This window comes from Mobula hypostoma, chromosome 2 (assembly GCF_963921235.1).
Source record: "Mobula hypostoma chromosome 2, sMobHyp1.1, whole genome shotgun sequence".
Lineage (NCBI taxonomy): Eukaryota > Metazoa > Chordata > Chondrichthyes > Myliobatiformes > Myliobatidae > Mobula > Mobula hypostoma.
In genome coordinates this window covers 127,427,205-127,454,288 of record NC_086098.1, presented here as the reverse complement: position 1 = coordinate 127,454,288, position 27,084 = coordinate 127,427,205, and the positions used below count along the sequence as shown (strand labels likewise).

The 27,084-nt window shown below is 41.9% G+C and overlaps 1 protein-coding gene across 1 annotated transcript in view; it reads left to right on the top strand.

The window, feature by feature from the left end:
• The first annotated feature begins 8,961 nt into the window (after positions 1–8,961).
• Positions 8,962–27,084, top strand: part of kcnk17 (potassium channel, subfamily K, member 17) — a 44,472-nt gene continuing 26,349 nt past the window's right edge. The window contains exon 1 of the mRNA XM_063040646.1: positions 8,962–9,306. Within this exon, the coding sequence (XP_062896716.1) occupies positions 9,052–9,306 (255 nt within the window). The 5' untranslated portion in view covers positions 8,962–9,051. The remainder of the gene's footprint in view (positions 9,307–27,084) is intronic.

The window sequence follows — 27,084 nt, the reverse complement described above, 5'->3', positions numbered from 1 at the left end:
AGCTTTGTATGTTTAGTGTCCATCGCTGAAGGTGGTCTCTTAGACCGATGCATTGTTTTGCGTGTGGTAGAGCTAATGGTTTAAGAGATGGCCAAAAACACTCATGCAAAATCGAATGGAATTAACTCAAAGGCAGTGAAGCAGGTCACTGTCAAACAACAATAGCGGGAGCTTTAACTATCACTCTGTCAACTGATGAAGAAACCTTTTAAGTTTTTTTTATGTTTATTGAGATATTGAAAGTTCACTGGCCTTTCAACCATAGCACAGTGTTATCTCATGATGTTTGCTAAACGCACTGCCTTATTGAAGATAAATAAATGTCACTTCTGTTAACCTGCTGTTTAGAAACTAATGGGAAAGGGTTTGATATACGAGGAGTGATTGATAAGTTCGTGGCCGAAGGTAGAAGGAGTCAATTTTAGAAAACCTAGCACACTTATTTTTCAACATAGTCCTCTCCTACATTTACACACTTAGTCCAGCGGTCGTGGAGCACACGGATCTTGGACCTTCAGAAAGAGTCTACAGCAGGGGTTATTGATAAGTTCGTGGCCTAAGGTAGAAGAAGATGAGTTATACAGCTCTCGTTACATGCACATGCAGTTCAACTCTTTGAGTGACTATGCAGAAAGCTTGAAGTTAATACTCATCAGGGGTGTTTGATAAGTTCGAGGAAAAAGGAGATGAGTTATTAACTTCAAACTTTCTGCATAATCACTCAGAGTTGAACTGCATGTGTATGTAACGAGAGCTGTATAACTTATCTCCTTCTACCTTAGGCCACAAACTTATCAATCACCCCTGCTGTGGACACTTTCTGGAGGTCCAAGATCCGTATGCTCCACGACGGCTGGACTAAGTGTGTAAATGTAGGAGGGGACTATGTTGAAAAATAAATGCGCTAGGTTTTCTAAAATTGATGCCTTCTACCTAGGCCACGAACTTATCAATCACCCCTCGTAGTGTTAAAGGACAGCAAAACCTGTGTATATAGAGAGATTCCTGGGAGATCAAGAAAGATTTGCCTCCACTCTAGTTCTGTCTGTTCTGAGTGCTTATTAGAACCTGTAGATTCTGCCATTGCTGGGGCATAAGGCTCCTGATGTAAGACTTAGAGTTGCTGGAGGACTTCAGAGAACCGAGTTATTCATAAACGATGACACATCCAACTTCATGCCAATGGTCAGTTTATATATGGTCTCAACTCCTCTTCTATGTTAGTCTCAAGCCCTCATTCCTCAATCTTTCAAATATTTAATTATCTCCACCTTAAATATATCTAATAATCTGGCCTCCACCATCCACAGAGGCAGAAAATTCTAAAGATTCACTACCCTCTGACAGAAGAAATTTTAATGAACCTTGTTTTCAAATGATTAGCATCTTTGTAGCTAGGTCTCCTTGTTGGTGAGTCTTTCACTGCTGGAAGCATCTTAACATCCACCCTTGTCAAATACCCCCTAGGATCTTGCATGTTTGAATAAGGTGACTCCCTTGTTCTTCGAAACTCCGAAGACTATACTATATACTCAAATTATTTAACCACTCCTAATAGAACAATCTTCTCATCCCAAGAATTAGCTTGGTGACCCTCTTTTGGAATATCTCCAATGCTACTACATTCATTTTTATGGATATAGTAGGGGGACCAAAATTTGGACAGTGCTCAGGTGTGGCCTCAACCACACCCTGTAGAACTGTAACAAAACATCCACATTTTTAAACACCAAACCCTTTGCAATAAAGGCCAAAATGCTATTTGCTTACTTAACTATTTGTTGAACCTGCCTGCTAATGTTTTGTGAGTCATGCACTTGAACATCTAGATGCTGCTGAAATTAATTCATTTGCAGTCTCCCTCCATTTTGATAATAATCCACCTTTTCAAAATCAGTTTTATTATCACTCGCGTATGTTGTGAAATTTTGCATTTTATGGCAGTAGTACAGTGCAAGACATAACCACTGCTTTAAGTTAGAATCAATCATTCAGTCAATCAAGAACAAACATGGGTTCGTGGATCATTCAGAAATCTGATGGCAGAGGGGAAGAAACAGCTCCTAAAACATCCAGAGGGGGTTTTCAGGCTCCTATATCTCTCTCAGATGGTAGTAATGAGAAGAAGGCTTTGTGGGAGTCCTTAATGATGAATGCCACCTTATTGAGGCACAGCTTTTGGAAGATCTCCTCAATGGTTGGGAAGCTTGCTGCCCATAATAGAGCTGGTTGAATCTAAAACCCTCTGCAGCCTCTTTCAATCCTGACATTTGAGCCCCCATTCCAGGCAGCAATGCAACCAGTCACAATGCCCTCCACCATATATGTGTAGAAATTTGCTAGAGTCTTTGATGACATACCAAATCCCCTCAAACTTTTAATGAAGTGTAGTTGCTACTGTGTCTTCTTCATGTTTGCATCAATATATTGGGACCAGGATAGATCCTCAGAGACCCATGTTGAGCTCCATTTGCCAGGTTTTGAACTAATCACTCAATCTATTTATAGCTTGCTGCAAAAGCACAATGACATCATCACAATATGCCCATCCATTTAGTTTTATATCTTCAACATGTTTGGAAAACTTACATTTCATTCCCTCCTCCAGCAGTGTGTTATGTGGCACCTCATCTTGGAAATCGAAGTATAATTACATGCACAGGTTCCACTCTGTAAAATCTGCCCGTCACATTTTTAAAGAATTCAAACAATTTTGATAGACATGATTTACCTTTCATAAACAACTTTGATTTGGTTTAATTATGTTCAGCTTTCCTGAATGATTAGTTCTTTCCTTCTTGAATCCAACATTTTACCATCAATAAAATCCAACACCTTACCATCAATAGATGTAAAACTAACTGACCTAAGATTACCTGTCTTCTTCCATCCTTATTGAACAAGGGAGTCACAGTGGCTGTTTTCCAAACTTCTGGTACCCTTCCTGAAGTTAGCATGTTCTGAAAAATTTCAGCCAGTGGGTACACTATCTCTGTAGCCACCCTTTAAAATCCTTGTGCTCAAACTATTAAGCCCAGTGGTTTATTGCCTTTAGTCCAGCGAGTCGATCTAATTATCCTTTGTAATTGGGATTTTATCAAGATCTTCCTTTATTTGAAACTAGCCCATCTGTTATTGTAAGGAGATTTGAAGTACCTTCTGTGGAAAAGACTGATGCAAAAAACTGATTGAGATTGAACATGTCCGCCATTTGTTTGTTTCCTATTATGAAAGCATCAGGAAAATGGTTTTGGTGGTTAGAGATCTCAGTCACAGGATATCTCTGCAGTGCCTCAGGATAGTGTCCTAGGTTCAATCATCTCCCATTGCTCCATCAGTGACCATCCTCCAATCATAAGATCTGCAGGTGGATCTTCAACTTCCTCACAGACAGGACCCAGGCTGTAAAAATAGGGGACAAGCTCTCCTCTACAATCACTGAGCACTGGTGCCCCACAAGGCTATATTCTCAGCCCCCTGCTGTACTCACTGTACACCCATGATTGTGTAGCCAGGTTTCCATCGAACTCAATATATAAGTTTGCTGATGACACCACAATTGTAGGCCGTATCTCGGGTAATGATGAATTTGAGACAGAGAGGAAATTAAGAACCTGGTGGCATGGTGCAAATTCAATAACCTATCCCTCAATGTCAGCAAGACGAAGGAATTGGTTGTTGACTTCAGAAGGAGTAGTGGACTGCACGACCCCATTTACATCGGTGGTGCACAAGTGGAACAAGTCAAAAGCTTTAAGTTCCTCGGGGTCAAGATCACAAATGACCTGACTTGGTCCAACCAAGCAGAATCCACTGCCAAGAAGGCCCACCAGCACCTTTACTTCCTGAGAAAGCTAAAGAAATTTGGCTTGCCCCCTAAAACCCTAATTTTTATAGATGCACCATAGAAAGCATTCTTCTAGGGTGCATCACAACCTGGTATGGAAGTTGTCCTGTCCAAGACTGGAAGAAGCTGCAGAAGATCGTGACCACAGCCCAGCACATCACACAAACCAATCTTCCATCCTTGGACTCACTTTACACCGCACGCTGTGGGAGCAGTACTGCCAGGATAATCAAGGACGCGAGCCACCCAGCCAACACACTTTTTGTCCCTCTTCCCTCCGGGAGAAGGCTTAGGAGCTTGAAGACTCATATGGCCAGATTTGGGAACAGCTTCTTTCCAACTGTGATAAGACTATTGAACAGATCCTGACCCGGATCTGGGCCGTACCCTCCAAATATCCGGACCTGCCTCTTTGGTTTTTTTTGCACTACCTTACTTTCCTTTTTCTATTTTCTATTTATGATTTATAATTTAAATTTTTACTATTTATTATCGATTTGTTCTCCAGGGAGCACGAAGCGCAGAGTCAAATATCACTGTGATGATTGTATGCTCTAGTAACAATTGTTTGGCGACAGTAAAGTAAAGAAGTAGGGATGTTCACTGATGATTAAACAATGTTCCATTCATTTATGACTCGTCAGGTGATGAAGATGACCACAATATTTTGCATGCCACTCCCCAAAGAGGCACTGAATTATATAAAGGGAGAGAGCGGAGACAGTCGGCATATTTTACGCACCACCATTTCTAAGGTATAAACTGTTCTCGGGCTTCCAGCCAGATCCAGGTGTTGATTTTAATTGACGTTTCAATGACAGACTCTGCCATCTTCATCAAGGATAATGCCTAGGCATGTCAAGTCTGGTGGTATATATACTCAACTCCCATTGTCCATCCCTCTTGATTAGTTAGTCCTCAACCAATCAGGTTTCTGCTGTCCTATTTTGTTTGAAATCGTATTTTAATTCTTACTTAGAGCGAGACCTTTGTCTTTGGTGAAATTCTTATTCTTCAGTCTTATTTCAATGGCTTCCTTCACCGGCCGGTCCCAAAAGCAATTGGCGCAGCACAGTAGCTTTGTGCCTTTGAAGTCAATCTTGTAATCATTGCGTATGCAGTGTTCTGCTGCCACCAATTTTTCTGGGTAACCCAAATGGACACACTTCCTATGCTCCTTGATGTGGGTTTCCACCGTGTGCCCTGTCTGGCCAGCTATTGCTAATCTCTCCATGGAGGACTTTGAGGGGAGGGCGCTGGACAATATCCAGGGCTGGGTTGATAGGTGGCAAGTAACATTCACTCCACACAAGCACACAAGTGCTAGGCAATGACAGTATCAAACAAGAGAAAATCTGGCTATTGCTTCCTGTCATTCATACTGATAATGAATCCTCCATTGTCTTGTAGCCACGTGCAAAATGTGGCTACAAGAGCACATCAAAGACTAGGAATCCTGTGGTGAATAACTCACCAAAACTTGTTCACCATCTACAATGGTCAAATCAGGATCGTGATGGAATACTCTCTACCTGCCTGGATGGGTACAGCTTTAACAACCTTCAAGAAGCTCAACAGTACAGGAGATAGCGATCCATCATTCACAGGATGTACTGCAGCAATTCTCCAAGGCTCTGTAGATAACACCTTCCAAAACCATGACCTCTACTAGTTAGAAGGACAAGGGCAAGAAAAGCATGGGGAATCCACCATCTGCAAGTTGCCCTCCAAGCCACACACCATCCTGACTTGGAAGTATATCATTGTTCCTCCAGGTTGACTGGGTCTAAATCCTGGAACTTCACCTAACAGCATTATGTATGTGCACATGTATCTAAAGAACTGCAGTGATTCAAAAGGCAGCTCCTTCCACCTTCTCAAGGGCAATTGGGGATGGGGAATTAAGTGCTGATTCAGCCTGTGAAACCCACAACCTTTGAATGAATAAAGCAAAGCCTGATTCTGTAGAGGCCCCATGCTGGTCTTACCCATCTCTTTATTTATACATCCATATAGACTCTTACTGGTTTGATATTGAATGTGTTTTCTCACAAAACCAACTTTATCCCATTTTATAAGCATTTTTGTCTTTTGCTGCGAGATTCTAAAAATTCTCCAGTCCTCTGGCCTACCACCATCCTTTGCCCTATTGTTCAACTTATCATAATAATTGACCTCCCTTGTTCACCACAGATTTTTGCCTCTTTCTCATGGAACTCCTCTTATTAATTGGGATCATTTCCTGCTAAGTGTTACAGACCAGCTATTTAAATCTTCACCTACTGACCTGACTCTTATTATCCCAATCTACCTTAGACAATTTAACCTTCATGCCATTACTATTGCCCTGGTTTATGTTGAAGTCTGTGGTTATCATTCTGTGGTTGAGCATAAAAGATACAAATCTTGAATTAAATCATACTGTGGTCAACCCCTCTTAGGGGATCCATGACCACAAATCTGTTATTAATTTTTCCACATTACTCACAACTAAATAAAAAATACGCTATTCTGGGTAAGTTCTGTAACATGCTGTTCTGGGAAGCCATCTAAATTAATATACCTCATTGCAACTGCAGTGCTCTTCAAGTAAGCTCTGTTCTTTTATGTTCTACCCTACCAAGAGGTCTCATTTTGAGACCTATGTCTTCCTTCCTGGTTATTCATGATCTCGGTCCGAACCAATTCTAAATTACTATTCACTGTGTCTATATCACAAATCAACTCTGCTCTGATATGTCCCTTGATTAACACGTCTATCCAGCCTCCTTTTGTATTCTTTTGGACCATTGTATAATGTGACATATTGATAACGCAGTCCCGATCACCCTGCGACAATCTATCTGTAATAGCTATTGGATCATGGTCACGTATTGCTACCTGTGCTGTCAACTCCTCCACCTTATCAAATCATGCCAGTCCAGAAAATAAGTAAGGGAAGTAGAATTGTTGGTAGGGGGGGGGGGGCTCAGCCAATCATTTTGGAATTCTGATTGTTTAAATGAAAGAGCTTGTACCTCATTCAAGATTAGATGCCCAGCAAACCGCATAACAAAGCAGGGGTAGTGAGAGGATCAAAAGGTATAGTGGGAAAGATGATGGTCAGTATTGGTGTGGAAAGAGACACTAAATAATTAATTCTAAGTTTATGAAGGTGTGGGTTTGGTGTAGAAATGAAAATGAAGGTTAAAAGCAGTAAAAATGACAAGTTAGGAATGGACTCCCACCTAATGATTCACACAAATTCCCTTAGAAGAAATAAGATATAGGTTTTTGCATGTGTAGTGGTCTGTTAGAATGGAAAACAGTTGAACTGCCAATGTACAGCAAACTACACACTAAGTGTTGGTAAATGCATTAAAATACAGAGAGTCATCATTTAATGTGGTTAAGTACTTGATAGTCAGCATGAACCTGATGGGCTAAAAGGCCTGCTTCTATGCTCTATGACGCCATGAGAGAAATGGTAATGTGAATTTTTAAACTTACCCATGAATCCATTGATTTCTCGGAATTCTTTCACCCATTGAAAAAGCTACTGCCACCTTGGGCCTCTTTACCTCAGAATCCCTCCAGAGGTTTGTTGGAGACACTTCCAGGATTCTGCAAACAATCACTGAGTTATGCACAAGACTGGTGATTTGCTTAGCAAGACAGACAGCTATGCTGACTTTGGGATGATGCTGGTCAGAATGAGCATGGTTGAGATGTGAACTGGCTTCCACATGTACAGGGCCACAAGACTGATGGATGTGGTTCCTGTGACGATCCCTGTCATGAATCCAAGTAGCAATAACAATGAAAGCCACTAAACAGACAATTGTGCCTTTGAGCAGGTCATTGGCTCACTAAAGACACACTTCAGCAACTTGGTCTTACAGAGATACATGAGTTGTTGCAGGAAAGGAAAACATGGACCTAGAATAATACCATGCTTTTAGTTCACCAGTCAACTTCAAATAGGCATGAGAAAATTCTTATACGTTTGTACAAAAAAAGATTTTAAAAAATAGTAATGTCTGGTATTTGCATATGTGGACCTTAGTAGAGCTAAATGGCTTCACTGGTGAGTCAGCAAACAAAAATCTGCAAAGAGAAACATTGTAGTAGATGACCAAAAATGAAATCAGAGCAGTTTTTGGATAAACCTCAAGAGAGAGTTTAGGGCAGGACTTGCTGATTAATTAGTGAAATGAAGCAGCAGAAGTAATTACTATAACCTGTAAAGAAATAGCTTAAAATGGAGGAGAGCTTCAGGACACTTCTTGGTGCATAGATGTGATTCCACACATTAGGAACAACCTCGTGATGATTATTACACCTCGAGAATATATCAGCAGGTAAAAGAAAACTCCTTATCTTCCCCCACCACCCCACATCACACCTTAGGAGACTCAGGGGTGATGTTATAAAGATGTACAGTCATGAGGCTGAATGTACACAGTCTTTTTACCAGGGCTGCAAAATCAATAATTAATTAGAAGGCATAGTTTAAGGTGAGATGGAAAAGATTTAATAGGGACCTGAGGGACGACCTTTTCATGCAGAGGGTGGTCCATATATGGAATTAGCTGCCAGAGGAAATGATTGAGGCAGGCACCATAACAATATTTAAAAGATACAGATAAATACATGAATAGGAAAGGGTTGGAGGGATATGGGCAAATAAGACTAGTTTGGATGAACATTTTGGTTGGCATGGACCATTTGGGCTGAAGGGCCTTTTCCATGATGATCTATAAAATATGACACCACTATGAGTTCTTAACATTAGAATTTACAACCTTTTCACAGCGGAAAGAAAATGTAACTTTCTGCTGCTAATTAGAGAGTAAAAATAAAATTACATTAAATTTTGTGTATCTTTCGTAACCTCACAAGACCTGACTCTGAATCCGAGGTTTGTATTGGAAAATCGGGAACCATGAGAGTAACAATCCTATTAACCATCTGTTCAGCATGCGCTTGTTTCTCGATATCACGCCCTGCTAAATAACAAATGCCTGAGTGAAGTAAATGGTGTGTAATGGCCTGTAAAGAAAAGAAAATTGACTCTGGATATCTATTGAATACAGTCAGCCGGCAGAGAATAAGCAAAGGTTTTCATCTGGACACAAGGTGAAATGAAAACCCCACAGATGCTATAATGAGTCCAGCCACAGCTCAGCCCATTTGATTCACCCAGCCAAGTGAGATGGTGCTCGATGGTTAGTGCTGAAGTGGGTTTTGAAGATACGTTCGTAGCCATGTCATACTTCACCATCTACGGTATCAGAGTCAGTTGGACTGTGGTTCTGTTACTGGGGTACTTTATGTATTTATTCCTGGGAGCTACAGTCTTCCAGGTGCTGGAGATGCAAGCGGAGGCTCACACCCGGAATAACTTCCAACTGGCAAAGCTTAAGTTCCTTACAAACTACAGCTGTCTGGATGGGCCAGCACTGGAGAGGTTTGTCCAGGTAAGCAGAGGGGTAAAATCCTGTTAACTTTATGAAGCAAGTAGGTAACTGGTGAATAATCACTAGATGGGTTTAGAACAATTTACGTAAACAATTCAAAGCAGGGGAAAAAATACAATTAGATATCAAACTTTGTGGATTGTAAGCATTTTCAAAGTTCTTTTGTTGAAAGTCTTATCAGTCCACCAAACTACGTCAAATCAGGAATAGGCCAATGAGGAAAATTCTGATCATTGGCAATGATTAGCACTGAGGTCTAGAGATTTTCTATCTTAAAAGTCTGATTTTTTTTGGGTGATGAATTTTTCCAATACCTCAGAGCAAATAATAATAATAATCCTTCTACTTATAACTCACAACGTGATGAGATTTGTAGTTCCCATAGCATTAAATCCCAGGACATAATTGTCAAATATGTGTCGATAACCACAAGACAATAATTATTTATTTTTACGTATTCTCTGTTCTGGCAAAGATGTCAAACGAATGCAGTTCTGTGGGCCATGAAACTATTCCCCCTTTTGAGCATGGGAGTTGCAGAAGGGTGGGAGTGGCAATGCATTGGTTAGAGGGTGGGTGAAGTAGAGAAGAATAATTCAAACTTGAAATGCTTTTTTTGAACCCAACCTTCTGTAAATGCTTACTATAGCAGAAGAGGTGTAGTAACTAGGGACGAGGATGCTGGTTACGTATACCAGCCTAGATCCACAGTCACAGAATAGGAAACATTGACCAATGCAGCACAGGAAAAGGGCCTTTGGCCCACAATGTCTATGCCAACCATACTGTCAATTTAAAGTGCTCATCTGCCTGCACATGGTCTATTCTCTCCATTCCCTAGCTGTTCTTGTGCCTGTTTAACATCTCTTAAATGTTGCTAGGGGCACAAGAGATGCTTGAGCCTAGAGCTACAAACAATCTACTGGAAGAACTCAGCAGGTTAGTTAGTATCTGTGGAGAGAAAGGGGTTGTCGACATTTCAGTTTGAAACCCTGCATCGGGACCTGAAGTGTCGACAATTCCTTTTCCCCTCAACAGATGCGTCTTGATTCACTGAGTTCCTCCAGCAGACTGTTGCTCTTCAACACAGCTATTGTATCAACTTCCATCACCTTCTCTGGCAGCACATTCCCGGCACACCACTCTGTGTCAACACCTGCCTCACAGATCTCCTTCAAAACTTCCCCCTCTCACCTTAAACACTTCAACTTACGAGTGTGACCATTTCCCTCACTGCCTCCTGGTCTATGTTCTGAAGGTTAGGGATCAAGCCTTGATTCTTCACAATCATTGCCAAAAGGGCTGGATAGAGAGGATGTTTGCATTAGAGCAGAGTCTAGGAACGGAGGGTACAGCCTCAAAATAAGGAAATATCCCTTTGGAACTTAAATAAGGAGAATAAACTCTCCTCGGGCTTCTAGCCTGGTATAGGTATTGATTATAACCAATGTTTTGTTGACAAACTCTACCATCTTCTTCAGGGATGATGCCTGGGCTTGTCTAGTCTGGTGATCTTAAATAAGAAGAGGTTTTTTTTTCATCCAGAGGGTTGTGAGTATCTGAAATTAATTGTCACAGAGGGCTTTAGAGGGCAAATAATTGGGTATATTAAAGGCACAGATTGCCAGGTTTTTGACTGGTTACAGAGAGAGGGTGGGAGAATAAGGCTTAAAAAAATCAGATATAATTGAATGACGAAGCCAGCACAATGATCTGAGTGGATTAAAAATGGTTCATTATTGTCATATGTACTGAGGTACAGTAAAAAAACTTTTCTTGCATGCCATTCATACAGATTACTTCATCACATCTTGGCATAGTAAGGGGAAGACAAAAACAGAATGTGTAACCTAGTGTTTCTGTTATAGAGGAAGTGCAGTGCAGGCAGGCAGTAAGGCTCCATGACATAATAAGGTAGATTGTGAGATTAAGAGTCCATAATATTGTACTAGGGCAGGGGTTCCCAACCTTTCTTACGCCATGGACCAATACCATTAAGCAAAGGGTCCGTGGAACCCAGGTTGGGAATGATTAGGGGATCATTTAAAAGTCTTATATCAGCGAGTTAGAAGCAGTGAGGAAAATGGCCATGCATTTAAGTAGAAGTTTTCACTTGGTGGTACATGCTTTTAGACTTATGTATCTTCTGCCTGATAGGGAGGGGGAGAAGAGAGAATGACTAGGGTAAGTGGGGTCTTTGATTCTGTTGGCTGCTTTGTCAAGTTAGAAAGAAGTGTAGATGAAGTCCGTGGAGGGGAGGCAAATTTCTGTGATGTGCTGAGCTGTGTTCATAACTCTGCTGCTTCTTGTCATCAGATGCAAGGACATCTGCCGTACCAAGCCGTGAATTATCCAGAAAGGATATTTTCTGTGTTGCATCTATACAAATTGGTGAGCATCATAGGAGTTATGCTAAATTTTTAGCCTCCTGAGATAGTAGAGGGGTTGATGTTCATTCTTGCCTTGGCCATGGCACTTATGTGATTGAATCAGGACAGATTATTGGTGCTGTTCACTCCAAGGAACTTAAAGTTCTTAACCCTCTTGCACTCAGCACTGTTGACCAGTCTTTGCTCCTATATCATACAGGTTTTATAGCTATCACACTGCACACAGGTCCTGAGTGACAAAGATCGTCTTTGTCAAGCTTTCATTGATCAGCTGCAAACATTGACAGCGAGCCGACAAGACCATATTGAAGTATTTCCTATTTCACCTAACACCTAGCCCAAAGTATCCTGTAACACCAAACAGCAGATATCAGATATTGACTCAGGTAAACTCTACTATACACGAACAATAATCCTTTGTAAATATGCAAGGTGGGGTGCGATCTCATAGTGTCAGCAAAATTCCCTTTGATTTGCTTTCACTTGCATCGCTGCTGAGCGATTCGAAAGCGGAGTGCACGATTGTTCACGGAAGCGTGAAATGTTTCCCAGTTCTATTACTGTCGCTGTATTTATTTTACCACATACTGTCAAGTTGCAGAAAAGAGCTTGGAAGGTGGGCTGCAGAAGAAAATCCAATTTCTTTATATCCTTAAAACCAATAATTTGTTATCACCAATAAATTAAAACAGATTTGTCTAACAAATGAAAAATTTTAAAACACTGCAGATGCTAGAAATCTGAGTGGTGGGCATATACTAAGATACGTAGAAAAGCTTTTCTTGTGGGTTCCATCTAGACCAGGGATTCACAACCATCTTTATGCCATAGTCCAATGCCATTAAGTAAGGGGTCCATAAGACATAGAAGCAGAATTAGGCCAGTCAGACCAATGAGTCTGCTCCACTATTGCATCATGGCTGATCCCTGATCCCACTCAATCCCATATACCTGCCTTCTCACCATATCCTTTGATGCCCTGACTGATCAGGAAACAATGAACTTCCACCTTAAGTATACCCACAGACTTGGCCTCCACCACAGTCTGTAGCAAAGCATTCCACAGATCCACTACTCTCTGGCTGAAAAAAGTACCTCTTTACTGCTGTTCTAAAAGGTCGCCTTTCTATTTTGAGACTGTGCCCTCTAGTTCTTGGCACTCCCACCATAGGAAACATCCTCTCCACATCCACCCTATCTAGTCCTTTCAACATTTGGTAAGTTTCAATGAGATCCCCCTGCATTCTTCGAAACTCCAGTGAGTCCATGTCCAATGCTGCCAAACGCTCCTCATATGTTACCCCCTTCATTCCTGGAAACATCCTCATGAACCTCTTCTGGACTATCTCCAATAACAACACATCCTTTCTGAGGTATGTGGCACAAAACTGTTGACAATACTCCAAGTGTTGTCTTATAAAGGCTTATCATTTTCTCCTTGCTCTTATATTTGCCAACCAGAAAAAGCCCCTTTTATTCCCACTCACTGCCTCCTGCCTGTCAGCCATTTCTTTATCCTTGCCAGTATCTTTCCTGTAACACTACAGGATTTTATCTTGTTAAGCAGCCTCATGTGAGGCACTTTAACGAATGCCTTCTGAAAGTCCAAGTAAATGACATCTACTGCCTCTCCTTTGTCCACCCTGCTAGTTACTTCCTTGAAGAATTCTACAGATTTGTCAGGCAAGATTTCCCTTCACAGACACCGTGCTGACTTTGAGTTATTTTATCATTAGTCTCCAAGTACCCCAAAACCTCATCCTTAATAATAGACTCCAACACTTTCCTAGCTACTGAGGTTAGGCTAACAGGCCTGTAATTTCCTTTAAATTTGCTATCCTCCCTTCTGACATTTGCATATCTTCCAGTCCTCTGGGACCATGCCAGAATCAAGTGATTTCTGAAAGATCATGACTAATGCATCTGTTATCTCTTCCCTTTTACTATTTATATAACTGAAAAATCATTTGTTATCTTGCTTTATATTATTGGATTGTTTGCCCTCATATTTGATCTTTTCCCTTCTGTAGCTTTTTTAGTTACCTTTTGTTGGATTTTGAAAGCTTCCTAATAATCCAGCTTCCCACTTTTGCTACCTTGTATGCCCTTTCTTTGTCTTTTATGCAGTCCTTAACTTCCTTTGTCAGCCACAGTTGCCTACTCCTGCCATTTGATAACTTCTTCCTCTGTGGGACATATCTATTCTGCATGTTGTGAATTATTCCCAGAAACTTCAGCCACCTCTGTTCTGCCATTGTCCCCGCAGTATCCTCCTCCAATCCACCTGGGCAAGCTCCTCTCTCATGCCTCTGTAATTCTCTTTATTCCATTGCAATACTGATACATGTGACTTATGCTTCTCCCTCTCAAATTGCAGTATGAATTCAATCATATTATGATCACTTCCTCCTAAGGGTTCTTTTACATTCAGCTCCCAGATAAGATCTGGATTATTACCAATCTAAGACAGCCTTTCCCCAAGTAGGCTCAAGCACAAGCTGCTCTGAAAAAACATCCCTTAGGCATTCAACAAATTCCCTCTCTTGCGATCTGACACCAACTTCATTTTCCCATCCCCTTGCATATTGAAGTCCTCCATCACAATTGTGTCATTACCTTTATTACATGCCTTTTCCAGCTCCCTTTGCAATCTCAACTCCACATCTCGCTACTATTTGGAGGCCTATATATGATTCCCCATAATGGTTTTTTCACCCTTGGAGTTTCTTAACTCCACCCACAAAGATTCAACATTCTCTGACCCTATGTCACCTCTTTCTAAAGATGTAAATCCATCTCTTACTAACAGAGCCACACCACCACCTGTGCTTTCCTGCCTGTCCTTTACATACAAAGTATATTCTTTGATGTTAAGCTCCCAACTATGGCATTCTTTCAGTCACGACTCAGTGATGCCCACCGCGTTGTATTGACCAATCTCTAATTGTGCCACGAGTTTGTCCACCTTATTCTAAATACTACACGCATTTAAATACAGCACCTTCAGTCCTGCATTCTTTGCCCTTTTGAATTTTGTCTCTATGATACAATTTAACTCTTTGGTCTGTCTGCATTTGTACCCAATCATTCGCCTGCCCTTATATTCATGTTACTTGTAATCCATCTACCATCATCTACTTGTAATCCTGCTGGCTCATCCTCAGCTCTATCATACTGGTTCCCATCCCCCTGCCATATTAGTTTAAACCACTCTCAACAGCTCTAGCAAACCTGCCCACAAGAATATTGGTCCCCCTTGAATTCAAATGCAACCCATGCCTTTTGAACTGGTCCCACCTGCCCCAGAAGAGGTCACAATTATCCAGAAAGCTGAATCCCTGCCCCCTGCTCCAATTCTTCAGCCACTCATTTATCCGCCTCTTCATTCAATTCCTATCTTCACTGTCGCTTGGCACAGGTAGCAATCCCAAGACTACTACCTTTGAGGTCCTGCTTCTCAGCTTCCTTCCTGGCTCCCTATATTCTTTTTTTTCAGTACCTCCTCCCTTTTTCTACCTATGTATTAGTGATAATATGTACCATAGCTTCTGGCTTCTCCCCCTCCCTTTTCAGGATATTGTGGACGCGTCCAGAAATATCTCGGATCCTGGCTCCTGGGGGGCAAACTACCATCCGTATTTCCTTTTCACTTCCACAGGCTCACCTAACTGTCCCCCAGATTATAGAGTCCCCTATTACTGCTGCCATCTTCATTCCCTACCCTCCTAAGCCACAGGACCAGACTCAGTGCCAGAGGCATGGCTGCCGTTGCTTCTCCCCAGGTAGGTTGTCCTCCCCAACAGTCCTCAAAAAGGAGTACTTATTGTTGAGGAGGGTGGCCACAGGGGTGCTCTCCACTGTCTGACATTCTCCCTTCCCTCACCTCACAGTCACCCATTTATCTATATCCTGGAGCCCTGGGGTGACCTATCACTGCTACACTTTCCCTAATAAGCTGAAGGTCATCGAGCAGCAGCTGCAGTTTCCTCACATGGTCTCTAAAGAGCTGCATCTTAATGCACCTGGTGCAGATGTAACCATTGGGAAGGCTGGAGGACTCTGCAAATTCCACGTCTGACACTCAGAGCAGAACACTGGCTCTGTCGACATACCTCCTATTCTCTCTAGAGTTAATTCAGAATAAGAAATAAGGAATTAACTTACCTACTTACCTTCTTACCTTGCCTCACCTGCTGTCACTGAAGCCCTGTTGAGCCAAAGCCTTACCAATCTGCTGCATACTACTCTAACGATGACTGCTCCCACGCTGACCACTCCACTAGGCGGTACCACTCTTTTATAGAGACTAGGGTTTAAAAGCTCTTCACTGGACCTGCACGGGAATGCTTCTGTTGCATCTGCACAATACCCCAATCAACTCCACGGACCTCTGGTTGGGAACCTGTGATCTGGACAGATCATGCCATACCTAAATACATCAAACTCGCAAAACTGAAAATAGAATACAGAATATAGTGTTACAGTTACAGAGAAAGTACAGTGCAGGTAGACAAATAAAGTTCAAAGGCCACAACAAGCTATATTGTGAGATTAAGAGCTCATCTTTATCCTATGAAAGCTCAGTTCAATAGTCCAATAACACTGGGATAGAAACTGTAGCAACAAACAATCTACTGGAGGAGCTCAGTGGGCTAGGCAACATCTGTGGGAGGAAAGGAATTGACGACATCTTAGATTATCAAAGTTACTCTGACTAAACTTATCACTGTAATCAGAGACAGTATCTACAACCTGAGGAACTCTGAGGGAATCACTGGTCAGCAACAGTGCAGAAGTCAGTGCATTTTCCTGTGCTGTACTGCTCAATGTTCTAAGTGTTACTATCAGCCACATCATAAAAAATAAAAATTGCCCACAGTACTCAACTGGTCAGGCAGCAACTTTGGAGAATATCTAATATTTCTGGTCAAAGAGCCTTTGCCAGAACCAGGAAAATTTTGAAACCAGACTTGTTTTAAGTTGATTAATAAATAGCACAAATATTCCCATTGTAGAAAAACAGATTCACTAAAGCTGGGTTCTAGATGTTAAACAATATTTGAGGGAGTACTATGGAATTATTCATTAGGGAGGAGATCAGTGCAGTGTTGCGTCGTCAGCCCCCTATTCTACTCCCTAGACCAGATTCTGCTCTAACGCCATCTACAGATTTTCAGACAACACCACCATGGAGTGTCGTATTTCAAATAATGATGAATACAGGAAGAAGATACAGAGCTGCTGACATGGTGTCATGACAACAATCTTTCCCTCTGATGCTAGCAAAACAAAAGATCTGGTCAATGACTTTAGGAAGGGGAGGTGATGCACATGTTTCTGTTTATATTAACGCTGCTGTGGTCAAGAAGATTGAGAGCTTCAGGTTCCTAGGAGTTAGCATTACCAAAGGCCTGTCCTGCTCCAACCATATAGACACCATGGCCAAGAAAACCATCTGTACCTCTCTTTCCTCAGAACGCTAAAGAAACTTGGCAAGTACCCTTTGACCCTCACCAATTTTTATTGATGCACTGCAGAAAGCAACCAAACGAGATGCATCATGGCTTGTTATGCTGACTGTTCTGCCCATGACTACAAAAGACTACAGAGTTGTGGACACAGCTCCGCACATCACAGAAATCAGCCTCCTCTTCATGGACTCCAGACATCCCACCCTGCAAAAACTCATTTCAGGGAGATAGCACCACCATTTAAGGGAAGTAGCAGCCCCACCCCCCGCAACCCCATATCCACCCCCCCCCCGCCCCCTGGTCGACCTCCAATGGTGTATGTAATACTTTGTAGTGATTTTGTCTCATCTGTAAACCAAGTTGGGTATATGCAGAAAATGTGACATTAAAATTTGTACATATATTATGTTATATTATATTATCATGTTTATTCTATTACAACTTTAAGCAAGTCTACAGGAAGTTTGGCGTCATCACGTAGGACATCAATAGAGTCACTCCTTAGCAGCTAGCTAGCTAGTTTAAATAAAGTTAGCTACGCTAATGAACGAATGACACCTGTTAAACTCACCTCAAACAACAGGAATTCTGCAGATGCTGGAAATTCAAGCAACACACATCAAAGTTGCTGGTGAACGCAGCAGGCCAGGCAGCATCTCTAGGAAGAGGTACAGTCGACGTTTCAGGCCGGGACCCTTCGTCAGGACTGACGTTTCAGGCCGGGACCCTTTCAGTCCTGACGAAGGGTCCTGGCTTGAAACGTCGACTGTACCTCTTCCTAGAGAAACTCACCTCAACATGTTTTTTACATTTTAACCCACCATGGGTAATACGAAAGCCACTGTTGCAAACAGTGCAGCGAGCAACACTGTCATTATTTTTGAGGTTGACTGTAAAGACCGCCCATAGAGAAAACTGATAGGTCTACTTAGCATGAACAGAGACCAATCAGGATGCTCGCTCCCCCCTCCCTCTCCCTCTCAAAAAAAATCGATTTCCAGGATATTGTATATAATTTCTGGGCATCAGGGAGCTTCTCCCAATATGCGACAGACTCCCAGAACTTCCGGGAGAGGTGGGATGTCTGGGACTCTGCTTACACTTCTCACTACCTCAATTAAGCAGCCAACGTAATCAAACATCACACCCACTCCAGATATGAAAGCCTGAAAGCACAGAGCATCAGGTTCAATCACACTATCACACAGTTATAAGACTATTGAATGGTTCCCTAGTATGATAAGATGGATTCTTGACCTCATAATGTACCCTGTTCTTTCCTTGCATCTTATTGTCTGTCTGCACTACTGTAATAAATTGATCTGTATAAATGGCATACAAGGCAAGTTTTTCACTGTACATGTAACAACAATATACCAATTTACCAATATCCACTATGAGAAGGAGTCTTGGCTCACCAGCTCATGATGTAAGATTAGAATTAGTCTGGTGCATGCAAAGAAATACTTTCCACTATTCTGCATTTTTTCGATCAGTGCAGGGCTGAAAACTTTAGTAGGCACCAGGGCACTGAATGGCAGTTGGTAATATTGCATATGCCAATATTAGTATTATTAGTAATACAGAGTATGCCAATTTTTTTCTTGAGGTATTATAGGTAGATGTAACAGAGAATAAATTAATTATGCAGGATTTAATACTGTCAGTGCAGTGGAGGATGTCAAATTAATACTAATTGGGATGGCACAGTAGCATATCTAGTAGTGCTGCTGATTCACAGCTCCAGTGACCCAAAGTTGTGGCTCCTAGCCTCCAATCTATGGAGTTTGCACATCCCCTTGTTACTGGGTGGGTCTTATCCAGGTAGTCCAAAGATGGTGGATGGTAAATTAATTGTCCACTGTTAGTTGTCACTACTGTGGAGGCCAATGGCAGAATCTAGGGGGAATTGATGGGAATGCAGATATAATAGGGTGCAGGAAAAAGATAGTGGATTGCTTTGGAGATCGTGATTCACAAGAGGACAAATGGCCATTTTCTGCATCATAAAGGAATACAGAAATATGAACAATTTCATGGAAAGTGTACAACGTGGTTTTCTGGATCAGAATTTTGAAGATCTAACAAGGGAAAAATCTATTTCAGATTTTGTTTAATGCAATAAGAAATAGTTAATTGAAAATCTTGTAAATGATCAAAGGCAGGGGTTTCCAACCTGGGGTTGATGGACCCCTTGCTTCATGATATTAATCTATAGCACAAAATGGTAGTATCATAGAGTTTTGCATTGAATTTGAAAATAATGCAGTTCAATCTGAATCTAAGAGTTCAGGCAAGAAAACTATGAAAGTATGAGGGACATGACTGGCAAAATACATTGGAAAGTATCACAATGGACAGGCAAAGGCTAACATAAAAAGAAATAATGTACAGCTGGCAGAGAAAAATATATTTCTGTAAGGCATGAAATTCCAGCTGGTAAAGTGGTGTGTGTGAGGCTGAGGGGAGAAATTAAAGGAAGCTTCGCATCCAAGTGAAAAATGTATGAAGCTGACCGAAATAGCAACATTTCCCTTATTTATTCTGGCAAAAAAACATCTCTTGTAAAGTTGTGCAATACATCACTATATAAACATAATCTGTGAAAGATTTACAGGTGAATGCTCTGCACTCCTTGAAATGATGCCTAGAAGTGGAGATGGCTGTTGAAATAATGGGTGTTCTGGTCATCACTGTCCAAAGCCCTAGTTTCTGGAATTGTTTCTGTGACCCAGCTATTTGAAAAAGGAAGGTGAAAGCAAAAAGAGAACAACTGATCTCTTTAGCCTAACATCAGCTGTAGAGGAAGTCCTGGAGATTAACAGTTCGAAGAAAATAATAGGATTGAGCAGAAACAAGAGAAAATCTGCAGGTGCGGGAAATCCAAGTAACACACACATAATGCTGGAGGAACTCAGCAGGCTAGGGAGCATCTATCGAACACAGTGAACAGTTGACTTTTCGGGCTAAGACCCTTCAGCAGGATCGAGCAGAGTCACATTTCTCAGACCAAAAGCATATCCACCCAACCATCAAGTAGTACCCACAAGAGGCACAGCCTCAAGAAGCTAGCATCCATCATTAATGTTTAAAGTAAGTTTATCATCAAAGTGCACAGATGTCACCATATACAACCCTGAGATTCATTTTCTTGCTGGGATACACAATAAATAGCTGGCCAGTAGCGTGGTGCCATCAACACCAGACTTGGAGGTGCGTGGTCGTGGCTTTCCATCCTTGCTGGGTTGAGCGCCGAGCTAGCAACTCTGTCTCGTAAAATGCTAAAGAAATAGCAAAGTCGGTGCCCAATGCGCCACAGGGCGCAGAGAGGAAGACCAACAACTACTCAATAAATACAATAACCATAATGGAATCCATGAAAAACCATACCATCCGGGGCCATGCCACTTTCTCGCTGCTACCACCAGCTGGGAGGTAGAGAAGCCTGAAGTTCCATATCACCTGCTTCAAGGTCACCAACTTCCCTTCGACCATTTGGTTCTTGAACCAACTGGAAAATCCTTAATCACTGCAGTTTCACAACATGATGACCACTTTAATCACTTTGCACAAAATATATATTTTTGCTCTATGTCCTTACTTGTAAAAAAGTTTGTAATTTGTGTTTTTTTCTTGTTGATTCTGCTTATATGATGCTATGCGACTATGATGCTGCTGCAAATATGGCTTTTATTGCACCCGTGCATACATGTAGTTACACAGAACACAGACCATTACAGCAATGGACAGGAGTTTTAGCTCATCATGTTCTGCCTATCTTAATGCTAATTTATACTAAATGTCTTCCTCCTGTGTATCATCCATATGCCTCTATTCCCTTCATGTTCATGTGTCTATCTAAATGCCTCTCAACTTCCACCAAACTTCCTGATTCCACTACTACCTCTGGTTTAAGATGGCACTACTAAAGAGAGTAACAGTTCATAAAGCAAGAAGTACAACTAAATATTTTATTGTTAAAACTTTTTTCTGTGGAAAACTGTGCTAAACAATCACCACAAACAATGAAGAGGAGAGCAAAAGCAAGGCAGAGACTTGAGGGTCGAGGCATGTTTGAGGGAAAGTGATCGGTGAGGGATTGAAACATGGTTGAGATGGAGTCAGGGTGTGCAAAGCGAAGGAGTTTTCAGGCCTCATCCACCTAAACCAAGAATGAGAGTTGATCGATCTAACCACCAGGTCGATTTGGAAAGCTCAGGTAAAGGCCGAAGTCTGGTGTTGGGGTCCAGGCCCGGAGTATGTTGATGTGAGAGGGCCCAGCTCCTAGTGCAAGGGGTGACCCAGTGTTTGGACAATTAAAATGCTGGGTCAGATGGACTGAAAAGGCAGGGTGTCAGGACCGGAGGCAAGGGTCAGGCCAGTTCTGCTGGCTTCTCCGTGACAATTGCTCTGCTTTTGGCAGCACTGAGGCTGAGGCTGCAGGCCTGCTACGGCTGCTCCGGGCCTTGTGTCTATAAGGCCTCACTTTTGTCCTGAATGCTTTTGCTTGCTTTTATTGTTTGCATAGATTGTGTTTTTTTTGCACATTAGGTGTTGGTCTTTTTTAATGGGTTCTTTCACGTTCCTTGTTTTGTGCCTGCCTTTAAGGAGATGAAGCTCTAATTTATACATACTTTGATAATAAATGTACTTTGAACTTAAAACTACTCTAGGCACCCACCGCACTCTGTGTAGAAAAAGACTTGCTCCTTACATCGCTTTTTAGCTTTCCCCCTTTAACATTAAAAACCTGTCTTCTGTTGTTTGACATTTCTACCCTGGGGAAAATATTCTGACTGTCTACCCTATCTATGTGCCTCATCATTTTCAAACCCTCTGTCATGTCTCCCCTCGGCCTCTGACACTCTAGGGAGAGCAACCCAAGTTTGTTCAACTGTTCATTATAACTCATACCCCGTAACCCAAGTAGCATTGTGGTAAACCTCATCTGCCCCCTCTCCATTTTCTTCATATAATGGGGCCAACCAAAACTGCATACAATCATCCAAATATGCGCTGACTTGTGCATATGACAGTAGACATACCTTTGACTTTGAGTCAGCACATATTTATGAAAGAACAACCAGGTTAGACTAATTCACTGAAATTGGTTGAGGATATCACCGATAGACTAGAAAAGGGGTGAGGTTTACTTAGATTTTCAGGAAGTTCTTTTTTACAGCCTCAAGCCTTTGGTTATATAGTTGAAGCATTTGGGACTGGAGTCAACACTGACATGAGCTCAGAATTGTTTTCAGACAGAAAGCAATGAGGATAAATGGATCCTTCTCAGACAGGCAGACTGTGATTACGTGGGTTACCACAAGGCTTGCTGCCTTGGCTCTAGCTATTAACAATCTACCTTAACAATTTGTCTGAGAGAACGGAATGTCATTTCTCCAAATTTGCTAATGATACAAAACCAGAAAAAATTGTGAGTCAGGGACAAGGATATAAATCTTCCAGGGGTATAGACGGCCGGGGGGGGGGGGGGTGAGGGGTGGGAGAGAGAGAGAGAGAGAACGGACAAGAAGGAAGATGGAATGTAATGTGGAAAAATGTGAAGTTATCCACATAGTGCACAAAGTAAAAATATAGACTATTGTTCAAGTAGAGAGAGATTGGGTGAAAACATATTCAAAAGCGTAATTAAATTTTTTGAGGAGGTGACGAAGATGGTCATGGAGCCTAAGGCAGTAGAAGACACAAAAGCCTGAAAGCAAATACCAATAGGGCCAAGGGCGGCTTTTATCCCGCTGTTGAATGGACCATTGATCTAACCATCTAATTTGTCATTGACCTTGCACTTCATTGTCTGCCTGCACTGCACTTTCTCTGAAACTGTAACACTTTACTGCATTCTGTTACTGCTTTTCTCTTCTACCACCATGATGTGATTTTGTGCTGAAATGTTCTGTATCGGTGGCATGCAAAAGAAAGCTTTTCCCTAAACCAAAGAACATTTCACCATAATCAGAATCAGGTCTATTTTCACTGATTTTTGTCATGAAATTTATTATGTTACATAATAAATAAATATTACTAAACAAGAGAGGAATCGTGAGCTAGTGTTCATGGACTATGCAGGAATCTGAAGGTGGAGGGGAAGAAGCTGCTTTTAAAATATGTTTAGGCTTTCAGGCTCCTACCTCCTCTCTGACGGTAGTAATGCAAAGAGGGAATTTCCTGGATTGTGAGGGTTTTTAATGATGGAAAAAGTTCAATGTAAAATTTATTTTCGGGGTTCATACATATCACCACATACAACCCTGAGATTCTTCTTCCTGCAGGCATACTTAGCATATCTACAGAATAGCAGCTGTAAACAGGATCAATGAACAACAAATCGTGGAAATAAAATATAAATAACTAGCAATAAGTAACGAGATGGATGCTGGATTCTTGAGGCACCATCCTATGAAGATGTGCTCGATGGTGGGGATGGTAAGGCCCGTGATGGAGCTGGCTGAGTCTACAGCCCTCTGCAGCTTCTTACGATCCGGTGTGTTGGAACTTCCATACCAGGCTGTAATCCAGCCAAGCAGAATGCTCCGTAGATATTTGGGCTGGAGTCTTAAATCTCCCCAAACTGCTCATAACTTGAGCTGCAGGCATGCCTTCTCTGTGGTTGCATCAATCTGTTTGGCTCAGAATAGATCATCTATACAAAATGCACACCAGCCACAGCCCTGCAGACCTTCGCGCCATGCTGCCTTCACCTTATGAGAGACGGCGCACCACACAATCAAGTTTATCTATGCCTGTTCATGCTGTTTCTATACCTGATGTGAGAACCTACACACTGGATAGAAGCTTCCTTCACTGTGCTATCAGAATTTGGAACGGCCTTCCAGATGCTGTGGTTGGAAACATCTACGACGATGGGGTCCAAGCCTTCAAGAGTCGAGTGCACAAACACCCATCATCTCTGGGAGGGGAGTCACATGCTTCTTCATAAGCTATCGTGAAGGGGATCAAGATAGAAATGCTTGGTTGCTGGTAGGTAGGGTTAATACCTGACTTTCAAGAGCACTTGTGAGTTATGTTCCGGCTGGACTTAGTCCTTAAACTGCTGGAGAACAGTGAGGAAGAACAGGTGCTGTTCTCTCCCAGCAGGGATTAGTTTTTAGTTCCAAGTGCTCCTGCCACGTTTTGTCATCCTGCAACCTTATCCTTCAATCTCTTTGAATTATGGAGGAGAGCATGTGTATAAATGTCTCTCTCCAGCAGATTTCATCATGACTCCAGTATTTCTACTATTTTTTAATGTTTCTTAATTTTACATATGATATTTTTGTGTTTTATCACTGAGCAGCAGTGAACCATCTGATTGGCCTATCAGAGTTCTCTTTGGGAACTAGTTGACTTGATCAGCATTTCTGATCTGGCTATTGTTCACGATTGCACTTAATAAAAAAAAATGTTGATGTCCAGGAAATTGATGCTACTTACCCATTCCACTGTTGACCGCGCCGCCCCCCCCCCAATGAGGACTGATGTATGGCTCTCACAACTTCCCCTTTCTGAAGTCCACAGTCAGTTGGTGAGGGCAGTGTGTTCAGTTTTGTTTGGCCTGCTATAGGTTATTAAAACGGAAAGTGTGGAATATATTTACAAGGTTGTTGCTCAGACTAGCGGGTCTAACTTACAGGGATCAACAAGATTTCACAAGCTGGGACTTTTTTCTTTGAGTGTAAAAGATTGAGGAGTGATCTTGTAGAGGTGTACAAACTCATAAGGGGTATTGATGGAGTGAATGTAATGTCTTTTTCCCAGGGATGGGGAGTCAAGACTAGAGTTTTTAGATTTAAGGTGAGAGCAGAAGGACTTAATCATAACATGAAGGGCAAATTTCTTTTACACAGAGGGTGTTAAATGTATGGAATGAGGTGTCAGAGGAAGTGGTTGAGGCAGGTACAATGACAACTTTTAAAAGACAGTAGGACAGATACATGGATAGGAAAGGCATAGTTTTGGGGATATGGATAAACTTAGGCAAGTGAGACTAGTTTGGTTGAAAATCTTGGTCAGCATGGAGCAGATGGGCTGAATAGCCTGTTTCTGTGCAGTATTACTCCTTGTTTCATATTTCCACAACTCCCTTTTCTCCACTCTCGCAACATGGCTTGTTTTCTTGTTTTGTTCCTGCTCTCGAATGAACTCAGTCAAATCTCTCTACTTACATCTTCTCCAGACAGTTTTACATTTAGGGCAGCACAGTTCCACAGTTGGTAGAGTTGTTGCCTCAGTTTAATCCTGACCTCCGGTGATATCTGTGTGGAGTTTGCACGTTGTCCCTGTGAGCATCCCCTCTAGGTGTTTTAGTTTGCTCTCACGCCCGAAAGACATGTGGGTTAGTACGTTAATTGGACACAGTGACTTGCCACTGGTGTGTGGGTGAGTGGCAGAGTCTGTGGGAAGTTGAAAAATATGTGGAGAGAATAAAATAAGGGAAGAGCTACCAGAGGACAGGATTGAGGCAGGTTCAGTAACAATTTTTTTAAGGGCTGCTGGACAGGTACATAGATTAAAAACGTTTAGACAGTTATAGACCAAATACTGGCAAATGAGACTGGCATGGATGAGGCATCTTGGCCAGCATGGACCAGCTGGGCCGAATGGCCTGTTTCCATGGCGTACGACTCTAAGATCTATTGGGACTATTGTAAATGGATGGTTAATATTTGATGTGTACTGACGGATTTGCTTTCATCCTCAATGATTCTGTAATGCAATCATTAACTAGCCTTCACTTCACTCATTAGGCTATCAACAACCCACCGACCTCTGAAATCTATTTAATCTTGGTCTCCACCATAGTGCAAATATTCCTTTTGTTCTCTCTACTTCCTCCCCTTTTTGCAGAGACTAGCTTTTAATAAGAGTTCATTGACCTGAAAAGGTGACTTTCTGCTCTCTCCATGGATGTTGCTTGATCTGCTGAGCCACCCCAGCATTGACTTCATTTAAGGCTTCCAGAGTCTGCTGTTGTTTTTGTCACCATTTGGCGGTGTGCCTCTTCTTCTTCAGAAGGCTAAACAAATTTGGTATGTCCCCAAAGACCCTCGCCAATTTTGATGGATACACCACAGAAAGCATGCTATCTAGATGCATCACAGCTTGGTATGCCAACTACTTGGCCCAAGACTGCAAGAAACTGCAGAGAGCTGTAAAGACAGCTCAGCACAACCTGTAAACCAGCCTTCCCTACAAGGACTCTGTCTACACCTCTTGCTGCCTCAGTAAAGCAGACAACATAATCAAAGATGTCGCTCACCCTGGTCATACTCTCTTCTTCCCCCTCTGCCCCCCCCCCCATTGGGCAGAAGATAAAAATGCCTGAAAGCACGCACCACCAGTCTCTGGGGCAGCTTCTATCCTGGTGTTACATGACTGGACCCCATCTATGATAACTGGACTCTTGACCTCACAATCAACCTTACTGGCCTTGCATCTTAGTGGCTGCCTGCACTGCACTTTGTAACTGTAACATAATATTCAACATTCTGATGTTGTTCTCTCCCTTGTACTACATCAATGTGATAAAATGGTCAGTATGGAATGTGTTTCACTGTGACAATAAAATCAACCATAGCAACCAAACCAAACCGTTGATGACATTAGTAACTTACCTAGTACTTCACAGTCTTTTAAATTATCTCTGAAGTGCATTCACCATTTTAGGGCAGGAAACAAGGCCACTATTATTCCAACCCTGTTGAAATTGTCTCAGTTATTGACACAGAGGTGTTCTTGAAGAGAATGTTTCATACAAAGCATCTGAAGATTGGCACTTCATATGAAGACTATTACATGGAGCTGTAATCGTGTAATGGCAGAAGATACCAGAAGGTGGCAGCACCTGCCTTTAAATAAAGTTAAATCTAGCTGCTCTAATGCCGTATTTGCACCCAAAA